Consider the following 18,468-nt stretch of genomic DNA (forward strand, 5'->3'; position numbering starts at 1 on the left):
TCACTGAGTGCTGTAAACCACAATAGGGCTCTTCACTTGGAAATTGCCATCATCCCAAATCAAAGAAGCAGACACTATCCCCACGTTTACTGTTCCTTCAACTGTCACTGTGAACGACTTCTTCTCACCCACAGACGAGAACGACAAAACATTTGGCGTCACTTGAATAGTCAACAAAGATGGCGGAACAATCACTTTAGCCTTATATACAGATGTAGCTCCTCCAACATTTGTCACAGTTCTATGAAACACACTGGTAAAAGGTTCTGAGATGTTTCTCTCAAGAGCGAAAGATGGGAGATTGAGGTCCCAAACCGTTTCGTTCTCAGATTTCTTACAGTTGACATCTTCATCTGTAATGCTTCTTAGGCTTGTCCTGTTATAACCTTGTCCACACAGGAACCTCACATATCTGATTCACTAATATCATATACCAAACCAGGGGACACTGCCTTAATGGGATTAATTTGTCCAGCTCCATATGCAAATTCAGCTTCTGGGTTGAGAGCGGAACTCATTGGAGTGGCTGCAACATATACACGGAAAGGACGGTACTTATGTCATCGTAAGAGAAACTAGATAGAGCACTATATAACAACACTTGAAAAAAAGTTGATATTGGTGGATTAATTAAGCAATTACCAGTGGTCATTAAGGCAGACTTGATTGTTGCTGGAGACCATGTGGGATGAAATGACTTGACGTAGGCGGCTGCTGCAGTAGCATGAGGGCAAGCCATGGAAGTTCCTGATATTATATTGAAGTTTGATAATCTCTTATCTCCTTTCAAATTCGAAACTGGGGAAATGCCAGACCATGCGGCTATGATATCCACTCCTGGAGCAGCTATATCAGGCTACAAAGACATTAAAAACAGAATCATTTCAATGACTATTCATCCTCGAAAAGGGCTAGCATGCAGACCGAAAATTCATAACTAGTAGCAGTGACTCTACCTACCTTGAGAATGTTGGGAGTAATTACGTTTGGACCCCTTGAAGAAAAGGAAGCTACGTAAGGGGACAGAGAATCTTTGCCTTCATTACTCTTGAAAATAGCAGCAGTTGGATTTCTGCAGAAATTGGTAGATCATAGAACAAGAAAGAATAATTAATCAACAATTCATGATGAGGGGCTCAAATATAGACGAATATGATGTCTGATTATATATACCTGGTAGAATCCAGGTAAGAGCGAATGGTTGTGCCATCATTTAGAGTAAGCAAAGCGAGTGGAAAAGGAAAACGATAAAGAGATGGCGCATCTTTTGGGGAAATGGTTGAAAGCACAACACCAACCGCTCCTGACAGTCCTGCAGTATCAATGATCGAAAGCGCATCACACAAAACAATTTTTCCCTTCACCATCGCTTCATCTAACGAGTCTGGGGAGCAAAGCCTGTCCAACAAGCAGTCATTAGAATATCATTCTAGTGGTTTGTTTCTTTCATTTCTTAAACATATTTTACGGCAAAATAACATTAATAGAAATAGTAATAGTACTAACCAAAATAACAATACCTTGATGTGGAACTGTTAAATCCACCAGTGATATTGGGTGCATCTCCAGAGTAAATCAATGGGTAGGTTTTATTTTGGAGATCAAATGTGTTCATGGAAATTCCCTGCAAGCAAAGTGGACTATTGTTGTAATCTTGTCTCTTAAATTTGTTATCCATTTTTTATTTAAAAAAAAAAGTGGAGTATCTTTGTTATGACTGTTGATTACTTGGAAGTAATTATGAAAAGATTATTGACGAAAATGAGTGATACCTCGAAACGCATTCCGTTTCCCAACTGAACGTTGGTGGTAAACTTTCTATTAGTAGTGGAAGCAGCCACCGAAAGCGACCAGGGCGCAAAACTAGTCATGGTGAAAAGTTCTGGACCCAAGTTGTTGGCAGCAATTGAGGTTAGAATGCCATTCTTCATTGCATGAAAAGATCCAATTGCAAATTCATCCTGAAACAAGTCAGGGTGTACCACTACTCTAGAGCCGAGAGATACAGAAAGTATGTCGACACCATCGGAGATTGCTTCGTCAAATGCTGCTAGAATGTCAGCTGTATTGCAACCTTTTGACCAACAAGGTTTGTACACAGCAATACGAGCTGATGGGACTCCCCCTCTTGCAGTGCCCGAGCCTAGCCCATATAGACTTGCTGAGCTAACCAGGTTTCCTGCTGCTGTGGATGCACAATGAGTCCCGTGGCCATTCGAATCCCTTGGAGATATAATATCATCTTCTCCAAACTTACCGTCCACCCGAAAGTATTTTGCTCCAATTATCTTGCTGCATATTTATACACATATTGAGTGATATATGACATGCACGATTCAATTTATTGCTTTTATTATAGTGCTTTATATATATATATATATATATATATTGTTGACTTAGTAAAAGTGTGTCGATGCATACTTATTGCAAGTGATGTTTTGGCAAGAGCCTTTCCATTTTTTTGGAGGTGAACTAAATCCTTGGTCGTTGAAGCTGTCAGACTCGGGCCAAATTCCGAAATCGATTACTCCGACGATGATGTCGCTCTCCACACTTGTTCTGTTCACTTGCTGTGGAAACCCTATGAAGTCCCACGATCTTGTTGTTTGGAGCTCGTGCGTTTTGCTTTGGAACACAGAGATCACCCCATCCATTTCTGATGAACATGGTATTATGTTTAGCACATACTCCCTTATTTAATAGTGTTGAATATATAGATGAAGAAAAATCAAGCCCATCCCAATATGCAAAACTGTACCGGCCATTCTTTCAGCTTGCTCTGGCGTTAGCCTCACCGCAAATCCGTTAAAACTCTTCTTGTAGCTGTGGAGCAGAGCTTCTGGTGCAAAGTTTCTAACCAAAAACAATTTGTATTGTCAGTTTCTTGTTGGACTCTCTTTCAATCACAGACAATGAACAAAATTATAAAGTGACCCGTCATCATCAAATAACCCTTTTATTAAATTGGATAACAACGAGTTATGGACGTAGTATGAGAACCTGCCAAGGACTCTTTGAACCATACTCGTGTGGTGTAATTCAGCGACTCTCATTTCCTTCGGATGGTCCCCCATGTACACGATATACGTCTGCGTCTTCAGAATGAGGAATAAAAAAACATTTTAAGTATTTTATTCTTAAACTTCAATGAGTTGGGAAAGAAAACTGAGATAAAATAATCAGCCAACATTGGCAGAGAGATTATGGTTGGAGAGCTCGAGGAAGAGAGATTATTTCACCTTTGGATCATCGCAATGTGCATGAAGCAGAAGTAGTGCGCAAAAGAGAGACAAGAGGAGATGCCAGGAGCTTAGAGAAAACATGTTTAAATTGCTAAATGAAACGATAGAGCTTCAAGTGTATGTGTATTGTGGCCAAGTAGTCTTGCTGTGTTTCGGGGCAGGACCTGTCCGATGCTATTTATATAGGACAATAATCAATGCTTCGTCCCAGAGCTTGCATTAGATGAGACGTACGTTTGTTGTACAGGATTGAAATTTTCTTTTAACGACAAGGTCAACGCGTTCCTAGATTCTGTCGAATTCCGAAAAATGTACATATAAGACGCGTACGCTGTATCATTAATACATAATAGAGAGATGTGTATCCTTTGGCCACCAAAGATTAACATTTAATAGAGGTTTATTTTCCTTGTAAGCATGATCATTTTGAAGTTTTCTCACATGTATGTTCGGCATGTATATATTTTCCAAATTCCCGTCCCAGGAAATCATAAAGAATTAACGAACTCAGTATACTCCTCCGGTCCTTAATATAAGACCCAATTGTTGAGTTAGTTTTGGTCTTAAATGTAAGACTCATTTCTCATATTTATCAATTTTCTCTAAATTACCCCTATAGAGACTCCCTCAACCATAATCAAGTAGTAGAAGAAGATTAGGTATTAAGAAAGATGATTATGATATTTTAGGAAAAACATGTGACATTTCTTATAATTAACTAACTTAACTAACATCATTAATATAATCAAATTAGTTAAATGGGTCTTATATTAAGGACCAGAGGAGTATATTAATTTGGAGTTGGTGGGTTCTAATTTTTTGTTTCATATGAATAATTCTTGGATACAGAAGGTCAAGCAGCCACAACCCACAAAGGCCAATAAAGCAGCCACAAGGCCAGGTCAGCTTCGTGGTGGCCTAAGTATTACAAACTAGATTGGCCAGCCCGTCTTATATCTTGTATGTTTCATTAATTCATGAGATTGTAAACAAATAATTAATTTTGACAGTATTGTTGAATGCTGTAACATGTTTCTGCTTTTTTAAAGAAGTTTGCTCAAATTATTCAATTTTAATCCATTTTAACATATTTTTTTTGGCTCCCCAAACTGATGAGCCGTCCTTGTTCCCGAACGTTGTTTAGTTTATATATGGAGGCGGAAGGATTTGAGAAATAATCCTCTTGCGCTTGAACTCAATTTTTATTTTCAAACGGTGATGTGATTTGAACAAATCAGAGTTAAGGTCATGAGTTCTGCATTTCATGTTGCCAAATAAGGGTTGGTGGGGCATGGATGTGTGGGTCCTCTCCTTTGTATTAAAAAAAAAAATGGTTTAAAGTCTCCAAAAGGTTCAGCTTCCAAACTAATTTTTGAGGGCCTGAATGTCATGCCAAACGAATTAAACACACTGAGTAATACTCTGTTTTTCTCTTTATAACGATGTTTAAAATCATTCTCACCTTCAAATGACTTGCACCTCTTTCTCGGGCCATTTCTTTCCAACCCAAAACCTCGGATCATCACCGCTTTCATTTTGGGCTTTGTCCCATCATAAGTTATAAGTAATTGCGACAAAGGCGACAGTATTATTTGTTTGATTTCTGCTTCTTCTTATTTTTTTTTGGGTGATACAAGATAGAAAGAAAATAAACTGAAATACTAGGCTAAAATTCTCAGAGGCATGGCAGTCCCTTCCAAGCCCTCCTTGTATATCTGCATAATGCTTCTCGGTGGTGTGTTCCAAATTGTTTCTTGCTGTTCTTGTTGCCAAGCCAGCTTCGCCAAGTGATCAGCGCACCTGCTCGCTTCTCTAGAAACATGTCTGAAGCTTAACTCCCGGTCTCGATTGAGCAGTTCATGAAATTGATTAACCAGTTGTTGGCATTCATCAATCTTTCCCCTCCTTGTATTTGCCTAATTGCTTCAAATGCATCACTTTCCACTTCAAATTTCCTAAAACCCGTCCTGCAGCATAGTTCCAGCCCTCTTGCAATCCCTTGAAATTCGGCAGAAAGAATATCACATTCCTCCAATTGCATAGTAAATCCTCTTAACCACGGTCCTTTATTCCCGCTTGTTGCACAGCTGCAGTCTCTCAGTGCAGGTAAAGGATCTTCCACTTTCAGGTTGCAAATTCCACATATAGTCCCATGCTACCATCCCATTTACAGGTCACGTGTTTGGTAGGAATCTTCTTGTGTGCTGTTATCCACATAAAGACACGAATTCGTTCTGATATTTTAAGTTTCCAGATCCTCCTCCAAATTTTTTCATGATGATCTTCTTGCTCTCCTCTCGGCCCTTTGCAAGTGCTGGCTGTGATGAATGCCCCACTTTTGTTTAGCCTCCATTTAATCTTGTCAGGTCCTCTAGAGTCAATTGGAATTCTCATAGGATTTATTTTCTGTATAAGATCTCCCGAGACTACGGCATGTTTGGATCATCACAGCATCAACCTCAAGTCACGAATATTGTAGGAATATTAATAATAGGAGATGTTTAATTATACGTATAGGACTTGATTGTTAAGTTAATTTTCATTCTAAATATAAGACTTATTTCTCATATTTATTAATTTTTTTTAAATTATCCCAATTGATACTTCCTCAACTATAATCAAATAGGAAAGGAAAAAAAGATATTAAGAAAAATGATTATGGTGTTTTGGAAAAAACATATTATATTTTTAATAATTAACTAGTTTACTTAACTTTTTAAATATAATCAAATTATAAATAAGTCTTATATCAAGGATTGAATGAGTACTTTAACATTGAACACAATATACTAATGAAAAAAAATTTATGTCAAGTTCCTTATATCTATTATGTCAAATCCTCAAATCATACATGGCCATATGTCTTTTTTTGTTTAATGTGAATTTATAATTAAATACTATTTAAAGTTAATATTTCAAAAATAGGAAATATGTTTTAATCAATTATTGGAATAATCATCAGCTACTGTGCGTGTTTGACAATCTTTAACAACAGCAGCTAAAATTATACTCATATTTTCATTGTAAATAAATCAAAAAATTATGCAACTGCACCATGCTAATTTAGGAGATCAGCTAGCATTCTCACCATTAAGAAGTTAATTAAACTTTTTTACATAATTGAAATTTCATTATTCTGCATAATTTTCTGTTTATAATTATAATAAAACCAACAAAATGGTTTCCTATTCATAATTACATTACATTAAACTTCGAATATTACACGTATAATCAAATTAATCATTCTCATTTTTAAAATTATTTCCACACCCATGCATGCACCACTGGTCATCAGTTATACCATATGAAAGAAATTGTATATAGAAACTACAGTCTTAATAAGATCAAGTCACTTGTAACACATTTTATATCATCAAAAAATACATTAAATTGATAAAAAAATTTAAATTTTTTTATTAGAAAATTTTTCTCTCTCTCAATATTTACAAATCATTCTCACATATCTCTCTTTTCTTTCTTTCTAATGAGAATTAAATAAGATAAAATTAAAAAATAATCATTAAATACCTTACAAGTTAACTATATTTAGGACAAAATTTTTTTTCCTGCGAGTGATTTGTAATAAAACTGAAGTGTAGGACTTCATAATTATGTAGTTGTCATTGTTGCCCGTTCTAATGATCAATCATTACTCTCTCCGTTTATTTTCATAAACAGCCTTAGACTAAAAACGTAGATAAAAAATTAGTTAAAATTGGTTAAACAAAGGTATAAAAATTGGAAATTTTTTCCTTCCAAAATGCTCTTATTTATTGGGAAGAGAGTATAAAAAAGAGAATTAAAAAAATTATTATAACAAAGATAATTATGAAAGACAGAATATGTGATGGAGAAAAATTATATTAAAATATAATTTTCAAAACATTTATTGCTTAGCAAATGATGTTTTGGAAAACAAAAACTAAATATATTAAAAATTAAAATAATTTTTTAATATGGGTAAAATAAAAAATTTGCTACAAAAATTTAAGACAATTTGTAAATATTACTTCTATTTAGGAAAAAGAAAAAATGATAGTTGTTGCTTGTGAAAATGGGACGGATGGAGTATATGATTATATTCCCATTGCATTATTGAATATCATTACTGTTGCATTTTTTTTACGAAGAGGATTATCATGAGTTCTAAAAAACAATATATATATATATATATATATATATATATAATCACCAAAAAATTCTAACTCAGTCTCTTTTTCCTTGCATTCTCCATAGCATCTTCAACTAGCTTGTAACTTGTGAAGCAGAGCGTCGTGGGACTAAATGTTTATGATAAATTGGCCACCCTTTCTTGGTAGAAAATCAAGCATCCTTAGATCAATGCACATAAGGAAACGGAAACGTAGATTGCTTCACCTTCTAATCAGCCAACAAAGCTATATATCAAACATTTCAACATCTTTTTATTTTACGGAGTAGGAGGATAAACAAACACAAATTTAAGCAAATATACATGAAACACGCTTATTCAATGGACTTTATTCACAATACTACAAGAAAAATGAAAGAACGAATTAATCTTTTGTCACCAGTATGAGACTGACAGTTCTTGTCCATGGCCCTCACTGAGTACTGTAAACCACAATGGGGCTCCTCACTTGGAAATTGTCATCATCCCAAATCAAAGAAGCAGAGACTATTCCCACGTTTACTGTGAACGACTTCTTCTCACCCACAGACGAGAACGACAAAACATTTGGGGTCACTTGAATAGTCAGCAAAGATGGCGGAACAATCACTTTCGCCTTATATACAGATGTAGCTGCTCCAACATTTGTCACAGTTCTATGAAACACACTGGTAAAAGGTTCTGAGATGTTTCTCTCAAGAGCGAAAGATGGGAGATTGAGGTCCCAAACCGTTTCGTTCTCAGATTTCTTACAGTTGACGTCTTCATCTGTAATGCTTCTTAGGCTTGTCCTGTTATAACCCTGTCCACACAGGAACCTCACATAATCTGATTCACCAATATCGTAGACCAAACCAGGGGTCACTGCCTTAATGGGATTAATTTGTCCAGCTCCATATGCAAATTCAGCTTCTGGGTTGAGAGCAGAACTCATCAGAGTGGCTGCAAGATATACATGGAAAGAACGGCAGTGATAATAAGAGAAACCGGAGCATTATGTAAGAAAGCTTCTCAAATAATTAAGTGATTAAGTAGTTACTAGTGGTCATTAAGGCAGATTTGATTGCTGCTGGAGACCATGTAGGATGAAATGACTTGACGTAGGCGGCTGCTGCAGTAGCGTGAGGGCAAGCCATGGAAGTTCCTGATATTATATTGAAGTTTGATAATCTCTTATCTCCTTTCACTTTTGAAACAGGGGAAATGCCAGACCATGCGGCTATGATATCTACTCCTGGTGCTGCTATATCAGGCTGCAGAGACATTAACAACAAGATCATTTCAATAACTATTTATCCATGAAAAGGGCTAGCAGACAAAAAAATCATGATGACCAGTAGCAGTGGCTCTAGCTACCTTGAGAATGTTGGGAGTAATTACGTTTGGACCCCTTGAAGAAAAGGAAGCTACGTAAGGGGACAGAGAATCTTTGCCTTCCTTGCTCTTGAAAATAGCAACAGTTGGATTTCTGCAGAAATTGGTGGATCATAGAACAAGAAAGAATAATTAATCAACAATTCATGACGAGGGGATCAAATATAGATGAACATGATGTCTGATTATACATACCTGGTAGAATCCAGGTAAGAGCGAATGGTTGTGCCATCATTTAGAGTAAGCAAAGCGAGTGGAAAAGGAAAACGATAAAGAGATGGCGCATCTTTTGAGGAAATGGTTGGAAGCACAACGCCAACCGCTCCTGACAGTCCTGCAGCATCACTGATGGAAAGTCCATCACACAAAACAATTTTTCCCTTCACCATCGCTTCGTCCAACGAGTCCTCGGAGCATAGCCTATCCAACGTTTCTTTCATTTCTTAAAAACATATTTTATGACAAATAACAGTCATAGAAATAGTAACAGGACTAAAAGCAACAAGAATAATAGTACCTCGAAGTAGAACTGTTAAATCCACCAGTGATATTTGGCGCATCTCCAGAGTAAATCAAGGAGTAAGTTCCATTTTGGGGATCAAAGGTGTTCAACGAAATTCCCTGCAGATAAAGTGGAGTATCTATGTTATAACCATTCTCATTGATTTCTTATAGGTAGTTATGAAAAGTGACAATGAAGAAAATGAGTAGTACGTGAAGAACTATGCCATTTCCCAACTGAACCTTGGTGGTAAACTTTCTATCAGTAGTGGAAGCAGCCACTGAAAGCGACCAGGGCGCAAAACTTGTCATGGTGGAAAGCTTTGGACCCAAGTTGCCGGCAGCAATTGAGGTTAAAATGCCCTTCTTCATTGCATGGAAAGATCCAATTGCGTACACATCCTCAAACAAGTCACGGTGTATCAGCGTACGAGAGCCAAGGGATACAGAAAGTATGTCGACGCCATCAGAGATTGCTTCGTCAAATGCTGCCAGAATGTCAGCTGTATTACAACCTTTTGACCAACAAGGTTTGTACACAGCAATACGAGCTGATGGGACTCCCCCTCTTGCAGTGCCCGAGCCTAACCCATATAGATTCGCTGAGCTAATCAAGTTTCCTGCAGCTGTGGATGCACAATGAGTGCCGTGGCCATCTGAATCCCTTGGAGATCTAATATCATCTTCTTCAAATGTACCATCCACCCGAAAATATTTTGCTCCAATTATCTTGCTGCATATATACACACACATATCGAGTGATATGACTTGCACACCTCAAGTTAATCGTTTGTGTGTGTGTTGTTGACTTAGTAAAAGTTTGTTGGTGTATACTTATTGCAAGTGATGTTTTGGCAAGAGCCTTTCCACTTTCTTGGAGGTGAACTAAATCCTTGGTCGTTGAAGCTTTCAGACTCGGGCCAAATTCCATAGTCGATTACTCCGACGATGATGTCGCTCTCCACACTTGTTCTGTTCACTTGCTGTGGAAACCCTATGAAGTCCCACGACCTTGTTGTTTGGAGCTTGTGAGTTTTGCTTTGGAACACAGAGATCACCCCATCCATTCCTAATGAACATGGTATTATATGTTTAGTAAATACTTCCTTGTAATCGGGTTTTATAGATGAAGAAAAAAAATTAAGCACGTCTCAATACTGTACCGGCCATTCTTTCAGCTTGCTTTTGTGTTAGCCTCACCGCAAATGCGCTGAAACTCTTCTTGTAGCTGTGGAGCAGTGATTCTGGTGCGAAGTTTCTAACCAAAAGCATTCTGGATGGTCAGTTTCCTGTTGGACTCTCTTAAAATGATCATCATCAAATAACCACTTTATTAAATAGGATAACAAAGAGCTATAGACGTAGTATAAGAACCTGCCAAGGACTCTTTGAACCATACTCATGTGATGTAATTCAGCGACTTTCATTTCCTTCGGATGATCCCCCATGTACACGATATACGTCTTTGTCTTCAGAATGTGAGAGAAAACGTTTTAAGCATGTTACTCTTGAACTTCAATAAATTACAAATAAATATTGAGATAAAATAATCAACCGGCATATGTAGACAGATATGGTGGATTATTTTACCTTTGGATCATGGCAATGTGCCTGAAGAATAAGAAGAGTGCAGAAGAGAGAGAAGAGGTGATGCCAGGAGCTTAGAGAAAACATGCTTAAATTGCTTAATGAAACGATGGAGCTTCAAGTGTTTCTGTGTATGCTGTGGCCAAGAAGTTAACTTAATTTGCTGTGTTTCAAGGCAGGACCAGTGGAATGCTGTTTATATAGGACGATAATCTGTTCTTCGTCCGAGATTGCTTTACACATGACGAACGCTTGTGGTAGAAATTCGAAAATATGCTTTTAACGACAAGGTCAACATGTTCCTAGACCCTGTCGAATTTGGAAAAAGAGAACATGAGACGCGTACGTTGTACCATTAATACTTGCTAGCGTTGGATATATATATATATATATATATATATATATATATCCAATTTGGCCAACAAAAATTAGTACTGAATAGAGGCTGACTTTGACTTTCCTTGAAAGTATAATGATTTTGAAGTTTTCTCACATGTATGCTTTCCAAATTCGCGTCGCAGGAAATCATGAAGAATGAACGAATTCAGTTTATTTTAAGTCGGAGTGGGCAAGGTTCTAAATTTTTTGTTTCATGAAATGATTCTTGATTGCAAATATATCAAAGGTCAAGCAGCCATGAGGCCAGGTCAGCTTTGCGGGGCATAATAAGTACAATCTAGATTGACCAACTCTCTTCTCCTCACTTCCTTTCCACTTAATATTTTTATCATTAGATCAAAATTCAATGACTAAGATTTATTTTATAAAGATATTATTAAAATATTAAATATTAAATAATAAAAAATATATAAATAAATTTATAGTGTTAAGTGTTAAAATTTGATTTAAGTAGTTTAATATGATAAATTTTTATTATATTTAATATTATATGAAGAGAGAAGTTAGTGGAGATATTTTTTTTCACGTCTGTCTTTTATGTTTCGTTAATTCATGAGCTGGTAAAAACTAAGGGGGATTCTGATCTTAGTTTTATTTTTTTTAATAAATAAGATAAATAAATAATTTTGACTATATTGTTATGTTAGAAAACAAGTTGGGCTTAAATTATTCAATTGTAATCCATTTACCATGTCCGTTCCCCACCCAAAAAAAAAAAAAAAAAGAGCCGACCTTGTTCCTTTTTTTGACCAGCGAGCCGACCTTGTTCCTGAATCTTGTTTAGTTTTTCTCAATATATGTCAACTGGGTGAAAAACTAAATATGGTAAACTTAAAAAATCAACTCAGGACTTTAATTAAGATTACATAGATAACACAAATTTAAAAGCAAATTGACATGATTTTATAAGTTAGAAATATAAAAACAGTAAACTCAAAAAAATCAACTCATGAGTTTTACAGTAATGCACGAAAACCCAACATTGTAAAAACTTTTATACCAAAAACTAAAATGGTGACAACATTCTTGCTGGGTTTTGTGTGCGTGTGTGGGAGATGAAATGTGGCATCCAGTTCACTTATCTGGAGCCAAACATGTTAAGTTAATGGTCAGACACAAGTAGAGTTCTAACCTTGAGGCCTATGTACCCCCTTTTTCTCTGAATAACAATCTTCAAATGACTTGGGCCTGTTTCTTCGCCCATTTCTTCCACACCCAAGCGTAGATGACTACTTCATTTTGGGCTATCATAAGTCATTGGGGCAAAGGCCCACCATCAATTTTTAAATTTATATTTTCATATTATATCCTTTTTTGTGACAATTGTATTATATCCCCTTAAATAATTATAGTTTTTAAGATCCTTTACACTAAATATAATTCTCCTTATGTTCCTTACTCTGATTTTTCCAATTTAAATAATGTAAATATATTTTTTAATCAATTATTTGAATAATCATTGGCTACTGTGCGTGTTTAACAATCTTTAACACTAAAATTATACTTATATTTTAATTGCAAAAAATTCAAAAAATTATGTGACTGCACCATGTTAATTTAGGAGATCAGCCATACTTATTCGCATTCTCATAATTAAGATATTAACTAAATTTTATAATTAAAATTTGTAATTGGAATTTCATTATCGTGCATGGCATAATTTTCTGTTTATAATTATAATAACACTTCTCGCAAAATGGTTTTCCATTCATAATCACATTACATTAAATTGCCCTTTTCATTCAATATTACACCTAGAAATATTAATATATAACCATATTGATCATTGTCCTTTTTCAGTAGTTATCAATTATACCAAAATAAATGTGTGTGCGCGCGGGCGCAGGATAAAACGATGGATCAAGTTACAAATTCGATCATATTAATTCAAAATAAAATTAACTGATTATCCAAAAGGACACATTTGAAATAATTGGCAGGAACCACGAAATGAAGATCCAATTTGCTTGGTCACATCAACATTGGTGTGTACTAGTTGTTAATAGCGATTACTGATTACCTAAGTGGCGCGCGCGCGCACATACGCAGATATATTATACACTATTTGTATATATTATATTCCCACTACTTAAAAATACTTGTTATTAATTACAGATTATACCATATATGGAAACTGCCAATCAAGTTAATTATTCAATCATTTTGATCTACAATACAATTAATTGATTTTTCAAAGGAGATTCAATGCGGACTTTGCTAAGTCAAATTTGAGACAATGGCTTGTATCACCAAATGATGATTTAAATATTTAATTGACTTTACTAAAATCGTTTACCTCTCAGTGCTTACATCAACGGAATGAGCCTTTATATATAAATATATATATTGTGAAAATCAGAAAAAGTTACTTATTGAAACTTTTTATAAATGAAATGAATTAAATTCAGAAGTACTCCATATGTATAAAATTTATATAATATCAATACTTTTTAGGTGTATAAATTCATCATGTTTTTCTCATTAATAAAATTTTCAAGGGATTTTTTCTCCCAATATTTCCTGTTCCCACTGCATATTAAAATACATTAAAATATTATATTTAGAATCCAAACAAGCCTTTTATCTAGGTTTAGCACCAGGGGTAGTGTGTATTTTCCGCCATTTACTTTATGCAATAGGTGCCTTAAATCCCAATTCCGCATGCTACAACAAAAGTGCCTCCGAAATTATTGTGCAAACGTGGTTATAAAAATTGACCCCGACTTTTGTCAAGAAAAATCCCTCTAATCATTATTTGGACTTTCTATAATTAAATGTTAATCTTTATATTTCATGCGGCACATAAGATTCCACAAATCTTTTTTTATCTTATAGATATTTATTTGTAGTGTAAAAATATGAAAACTCACACAAATACTAAGTACTATCTTTGAAGTAAAATTTAGTTTCTAGCAGTATTATAAACTTGCTATATATTCATATCTCAACTTCTCCACTTCTCAGTATAAAATCCGTTTTACATTGAGTGAAAATAGTACTACTTCCGGTCTTAATTATAAGAGCTAGTTAACTAATTTGAAAAATTAAGAAGAAAAAAAAGTTAAGTTAGTTTTTTGTGATAAATATGTGTTGTCTTTCCCAAAATATCTTTGCTAATTAAGTATATTGGCTATAACTACTATTATTAGAAGGATTATCTTGGAAAAAATGCATAAATATGAGAGACAAAATGGATTGGGATAAAATAAAAGTCAAATAAGGTTTTATATTAAAGACCGAAGATAGTATTAAAATATTAGCAAATATGTTACCAACAAAGAGTTGGTATAACAGTATAAGGCTCTACTAAAGTCTTTCGGATCTCAAGTTCGATTTTTAAAGGAGACACCTTTGTAGGAAAGGAAAGCTATGAATCCAAACCAGATTAAGTAATTCTGCTTGATTAAACACTTCTATCTAATTAAAACCACCATATAATCAATATAAAATACTCTAATTTAAATAACCTTGTTGAAGAGAATAAATTGTCACAGCTAATATAACAGGGCTAAATATAAAATTATGCTACATGATAAATTAATAACCATCCTTTTTCATTGCACTGAAGGAAGCATCCAAGGGGCCTCTAGTCATCCAGCAACAATTAAACATATTTTTACTTTAGACATACAGGAGAATAAAAAATGACATATTTAAGCAAATAGTAGTATATATTGAGCGTGTTTATTCGCTCGACTTTATGCAGCACGTTCATATATAGGAAATTCAAGAAAGAATTATATTTTGCCAATCCATGTGTGGCACTCACTCAATACTATAAACCACCATGGGGCTTCTCACTTGGAAATTGCCATCATCCCAAATCAAAGATGCGGAGATCATTCCCACATTTATAGTTCCTTCAACTGTAACTGTAAATGACTTCTTCTCACCCTCAGATGAAAAAGACAAAACATCTGGTGCCACTTTGATGGTTAACGTTAGCAAAGATGGAGGAACAATCACTTCGGCCTGATATATAGATGTAGCTGCTCCAACGTTAGTCACAGTTCTATGAAACACACTGACAAAAGGTTCTGAGATGTTTCTCTTAAGAGCAAAAGATGGGAGATTGAGGTCCCACACTGTTTCAACCTTAGTTTCCTCACAGTCGATGACATCCTGTGTAATGATTCGTAGGTTTGTCGCATTATAACCTTGCCCACACAAAAACCTCACGCAATCAGATTCACTGATATCATATACCAAGCCAGGGGTCACAGCCTTGATGGGATTAATTTGTCCAGCTCCATATGCAAATTCAGCTTCAGGGTTGAGAGCGGAACTCATTGGAGTGGCTACAATATTTGGATGGATGTTCATGGAAAAAGAAGCAAGTAAACACAAGAAAAACCAGAACTTCTATGAAAACTTTACAAAGTTGACATAGGTGGATTAATTAATTAATTAAGTAATTACCAGTAGTCATTAAGGCAGACTTGATTGCTGCTGGAGACCAAGTGGGATGAAATGACTTGACATATATGGCTGCTGCAGTAGCATGAGGGCAAGCCATGGAAGTTCCTGATATTATATTGAAGTTTGACTCCCTCTTGTCTCCTTTCACACCTGAAATAGGCGAAATGGGAGACCAAGCGGCTATGATATCTACTCCTGGGGCAGCTATATCAGGCTATAACAACACAAACAGTAGAATAATCATTTCAATAACTGATTGAACCTAAAAAAGGTTAGCAGCAAAATTTACAACTAGCTAGCTGTGACGACCCTACCTTGAGAATGTTGGGAATAATTGTGTTTGGACCCCTTGAAGAAAAGGAAGCTATGTAAGGGGAGAAAGGATCTTTGCCTTCATTACTCTTATATATAGTAGCAGTTGGATTGCTGCAGAAATTGGTAGATCATTGAACAAAGAAGATTTATTGATCAATAGGAGCAAAGGAACCAAATATAATATGATCTCTCTGATGACCTATACCTTGAAGAAGACAAGTAAGAGAGAATGGGCAAGCCATCATTTAGATTAAGCATAGCGAGAGCAAGAGGAAAAGCAAAGCGAGATGCTGAATCTGTTGGGTAATTGGCCAGAACCACAACCCCAACCGCCCCAGACACTAGTCCTGTAGCATCATCTGGAAGCCTATCACACAAAACGATTTTCCCCTTCACCATCGCTTCATCCAACGAGTTTTCAATGCAAAACCTATCCAGCAATTAATTATTAGGATATAATTCTAATTCTTCATTTCTTTCAATATATTAGATCACATTCTATGATATAAAAATAGTAACAATAGTAACAACAACAATAATACCTTGATATCGAACTGTTAAATCCACCAGTGATATTGGGTGCATCTCCAGAGTAAATCAAGGGGTAAGTTTTATTTTGGAGATCAAAGGTGTTCGTCGAAATTCCCTGCATGTAAAGTGGGTTATCTAAGATATAATCATTCTCACTGATTTCTCAAAGTAATTATAAAAATCATTAACCAAGAAAATGAGTGTTACCTCAAAAACCATGTCATTTCCCAATTGAACCTTGGTGAAGAACTTTCTATCTATCGTGGATGCAGCCACAGAAAGCATCCAGGGAGCAGCTTTAGTGGTGGTCGAAAGGTTTGGACCCAAGTTGTTGCCAGAAGTTGAGGTTAGAATTCCATTCTTCATTGCATGGAAAGATCCAATTGCGTACACGTCCCCAAACAAGTCACGATGTGTCACAGATTGATAGCCAAGTGATACAGAAAGTATGTCGACGCCATCAGCGATTGCTTCGTCAAATGCTGCCAGAATGTCAGCTGTATTACAACCTGATGACCAACAGGGTTTGTACACAGCAATGCGAGCTGATGGTACTCCCCCTCTCGCGGTGCCCGAGCCCAGCCCATATAGACTTGCTGAGCTAACCAGGTTTCCTGCAGCTGTGGAGGCACAGTGAGTGCCATGGCCATCCAAATCCCTTGGAGATTTAATATCATCTTCGCCAACTGTAACATCCACCCGAAAGTATTTTGCTCCAATTATCTTGCTGCATATAGAGAGAGAGAGAGAGAGAGTGATATATGACATGCACGCTTCAATTTAATCCTTTATATATATATTGTTGACTTAGCAAAAGTACATTGATGTATACTTATTGCAAGTGATGTTTTGGCAAGAGCCTTTCCATTTTCTTGGTGGTGAACTAAATCCTCGGTCGTTGAAGCTATCTGACTCGGGCCAAATTCCGGTATCGATTACTCCGACAATGATGTCACTCTCCACACTTGTTCTGTTCACTTGCTGTGGAAAACCTATGAAGTCCCATGACCGCGTTGTTTGGAGCTTGTGCTTTTCGCTTAGGAAAACAGAGATCACCCCATCCATTTCTGGTGAACATGGTATTATGTTTAGTACATACTCTCTTGTACCTGCTTGACGAGGTTATAAATGAAGAGAATAGAAACATCTAAACCATATATACCGGCCATCCTTTCAGCTTGCTCTGGTGTTAACCTCACCGCAAATCCATTGAAACTCTTCTTGTAGCTGTGCAGCAGAGTTTCTGGTGCAAAGTTTCTGAACCAAAAGCAACTTGGATGGTTAATTTCTCGTGAGACTTTCTTTCAATCAGAGAGACAGAATTGAACTTATAAAGTGATCATCAAATAACCCTTTTTGCTAATAGGTCCAGGAATAAAGCTACAATTCAGTTAGATACAATGAGTTAAAGACGCAGTTTAAGAACCTGCCAAGGACTTTTTGAACCATACTCGTGTGATGTAATTCTGCGACGTCTTTCATTTCCTTCGCATGATCCCCCATGTACACGATGTATGTCCGTATCTTCAGAATGTGAGAGAAAACATTTTAAGCATTTTACTCTTAAACTTCAGTGAATTAGAAAAGAAAATTGAGGTAAAATAATCAACAAACACAGACAGACAGACAGACAGACAGACAGATACGGCGAGAGAAAGAGGGAGAGATTATTGTACATTTGGATCATCGCAATGCGTCTGAATAATAAGGAGACCGCAAAAGAGAGAAAGGAGGAGATGGCAGGTGCTTAGAGAAAACATGTTTAAATTTAGTTATGGAAATGATAGAGCTTCAAGTTTTGCTATGTATCTCTGGAGACTCAAGAAGTTTTGTTATATATATGTCTCAGGGCGAGACGTACGTTTGGTGTAGACAATTGCGTTTCATGGTATGGTTTCTGAGGTGTAAGAATCGCAACTTGTTAGTGATAGTGTCATTAAATTCTCGATA

At 36.0% G+C, this 18,468-nt stretch overlaps 2 protein-coding genes and 1 pseudogene across 2 annotated transcripts; all 3 read right to left on the reverse strand.

The window, feature by feature from the left end:
* On the reverse strand, positions 1–3,074 carry LOC114732954 (cucumisin-like; annotated as a pseudogene).
* Positions 3,075–7,825: 4,751 nt separating this feature from the next.
* On the reverse strand, positions 7,826–12,457 carry LOC114732955 (cucumisin-like). Its single transcript, XM_028920358.1, has 10 exons — positions 12,386–12,457; positions 10,642–10,736; positions 10,431–10,525; positions 10,102–10,336; positions 9,481–10,000; positions 9,284–9,387; positions 8,962–9,186; positions 8,749–8,860; positions 8,432–8,645; positions 7,826–8,334 (listed from the first exon to the last, which is right to left on the reverse strand). Exons 1-10 carry the CDS (start codon positions 12,455–12,457, stop codon positions 7,826–7,828), a joined length of 2,181 nt encoding a protein of 726 aa, XP_028776191.1.
* A 2,296-nt stretch (positions 12,458–14,753) lies between these two features.
* On the reverse strand, positions 14,754–18,300 carry LOC114732972 (cucumisin-like). Its single transcript, XM_028920384.1, has 10 exons — positions 18,195–18,300; positions 17,945–18,042; positions 17,681–17,775; positions 17,351–17,585; positions 16,726–17,245; positions 16,530–16,633; positions 16,193–16,417; positions 15,987–16,098; positions 15,673–15,886; positions 14,754–15,551 (listed from the first exon to the last, which is right to left on the reverse strand). The coding sequence occupies exons 1-10, from the start codon at positions 18,276–18,278 to the stop codon at positions 15,019–15,021; spliced, it is 2,220 nt and encodes a 739-aa protein (XP_028776217.1). The 5' UTR covers positions 18,279–18,300; the 3' UTR covers positions 14,754–15,018.
* Between the last annotated feature and the right edge of the window lie 168 nt (positions 18,301–18,468).

This window comes from Neltuma alba, unplaced genomic scaffold (assembly GCF_004799145.2).
Source record: "Neltuma alba isolate B1F8T4 unplaced genomic scaffold, ASM479914v2 tig00012957_pilon, whole genome shotgun sequence".
In the NCBI taxonomy this organism is placed as follows: Eukaryota; Viridiplantae; Streptophyta; class Magnoliopsida; order Fabales; family Fabaceae; genus Neltuma; species Neltuma alba.

Bases quoted from the DNA above. Each gene is read 5' to 3' on its own strand.
- LOC114732955 (XM_028920358.1), bottom strand. From the start codon at position 12,457: ATGGGCGAAGAAACAGGCCCAAGTCATTTGAAGATTGTTATTCAGAGA. The intron at 10,526-10,641 runs GTTCTTATACTA...GCTTTTGGTTAG, and splicing joins GTTCAAAGAGTCCTTGGCAG to AAACTTCGCACCAGAATCAC. The intron at 8,646-8,748 runs GTAGCTAGAGCC...ATGTCTCTGCAG, and splicing joins TTACTCCCAACATTCTCAAG to CCTGATATAGCAGCACCAGG.
- LOC114732972 (XM_028920384.1), bottom strand. From the start codon at position 18,278: ATGTTTTCTCTAAGCACCTGCCATCTCCTCCTTTCTCTCTTTTGCGGT. The intron at 17,776-17,944 runs GTTCTTAAACTG...CTTTTGGTTCAG, and splicing joins GTTCAAAAAGTCCTTGGCAG to AAACTTTGCACCAGAAACTC. The intron at 16,099-16,192 runs GTATAGGTCATC...CAATTTCTGCAG, and splicing joins TCTTACTTGTCTTCTTCAAG to CAATCCAACTGCTACTATAT.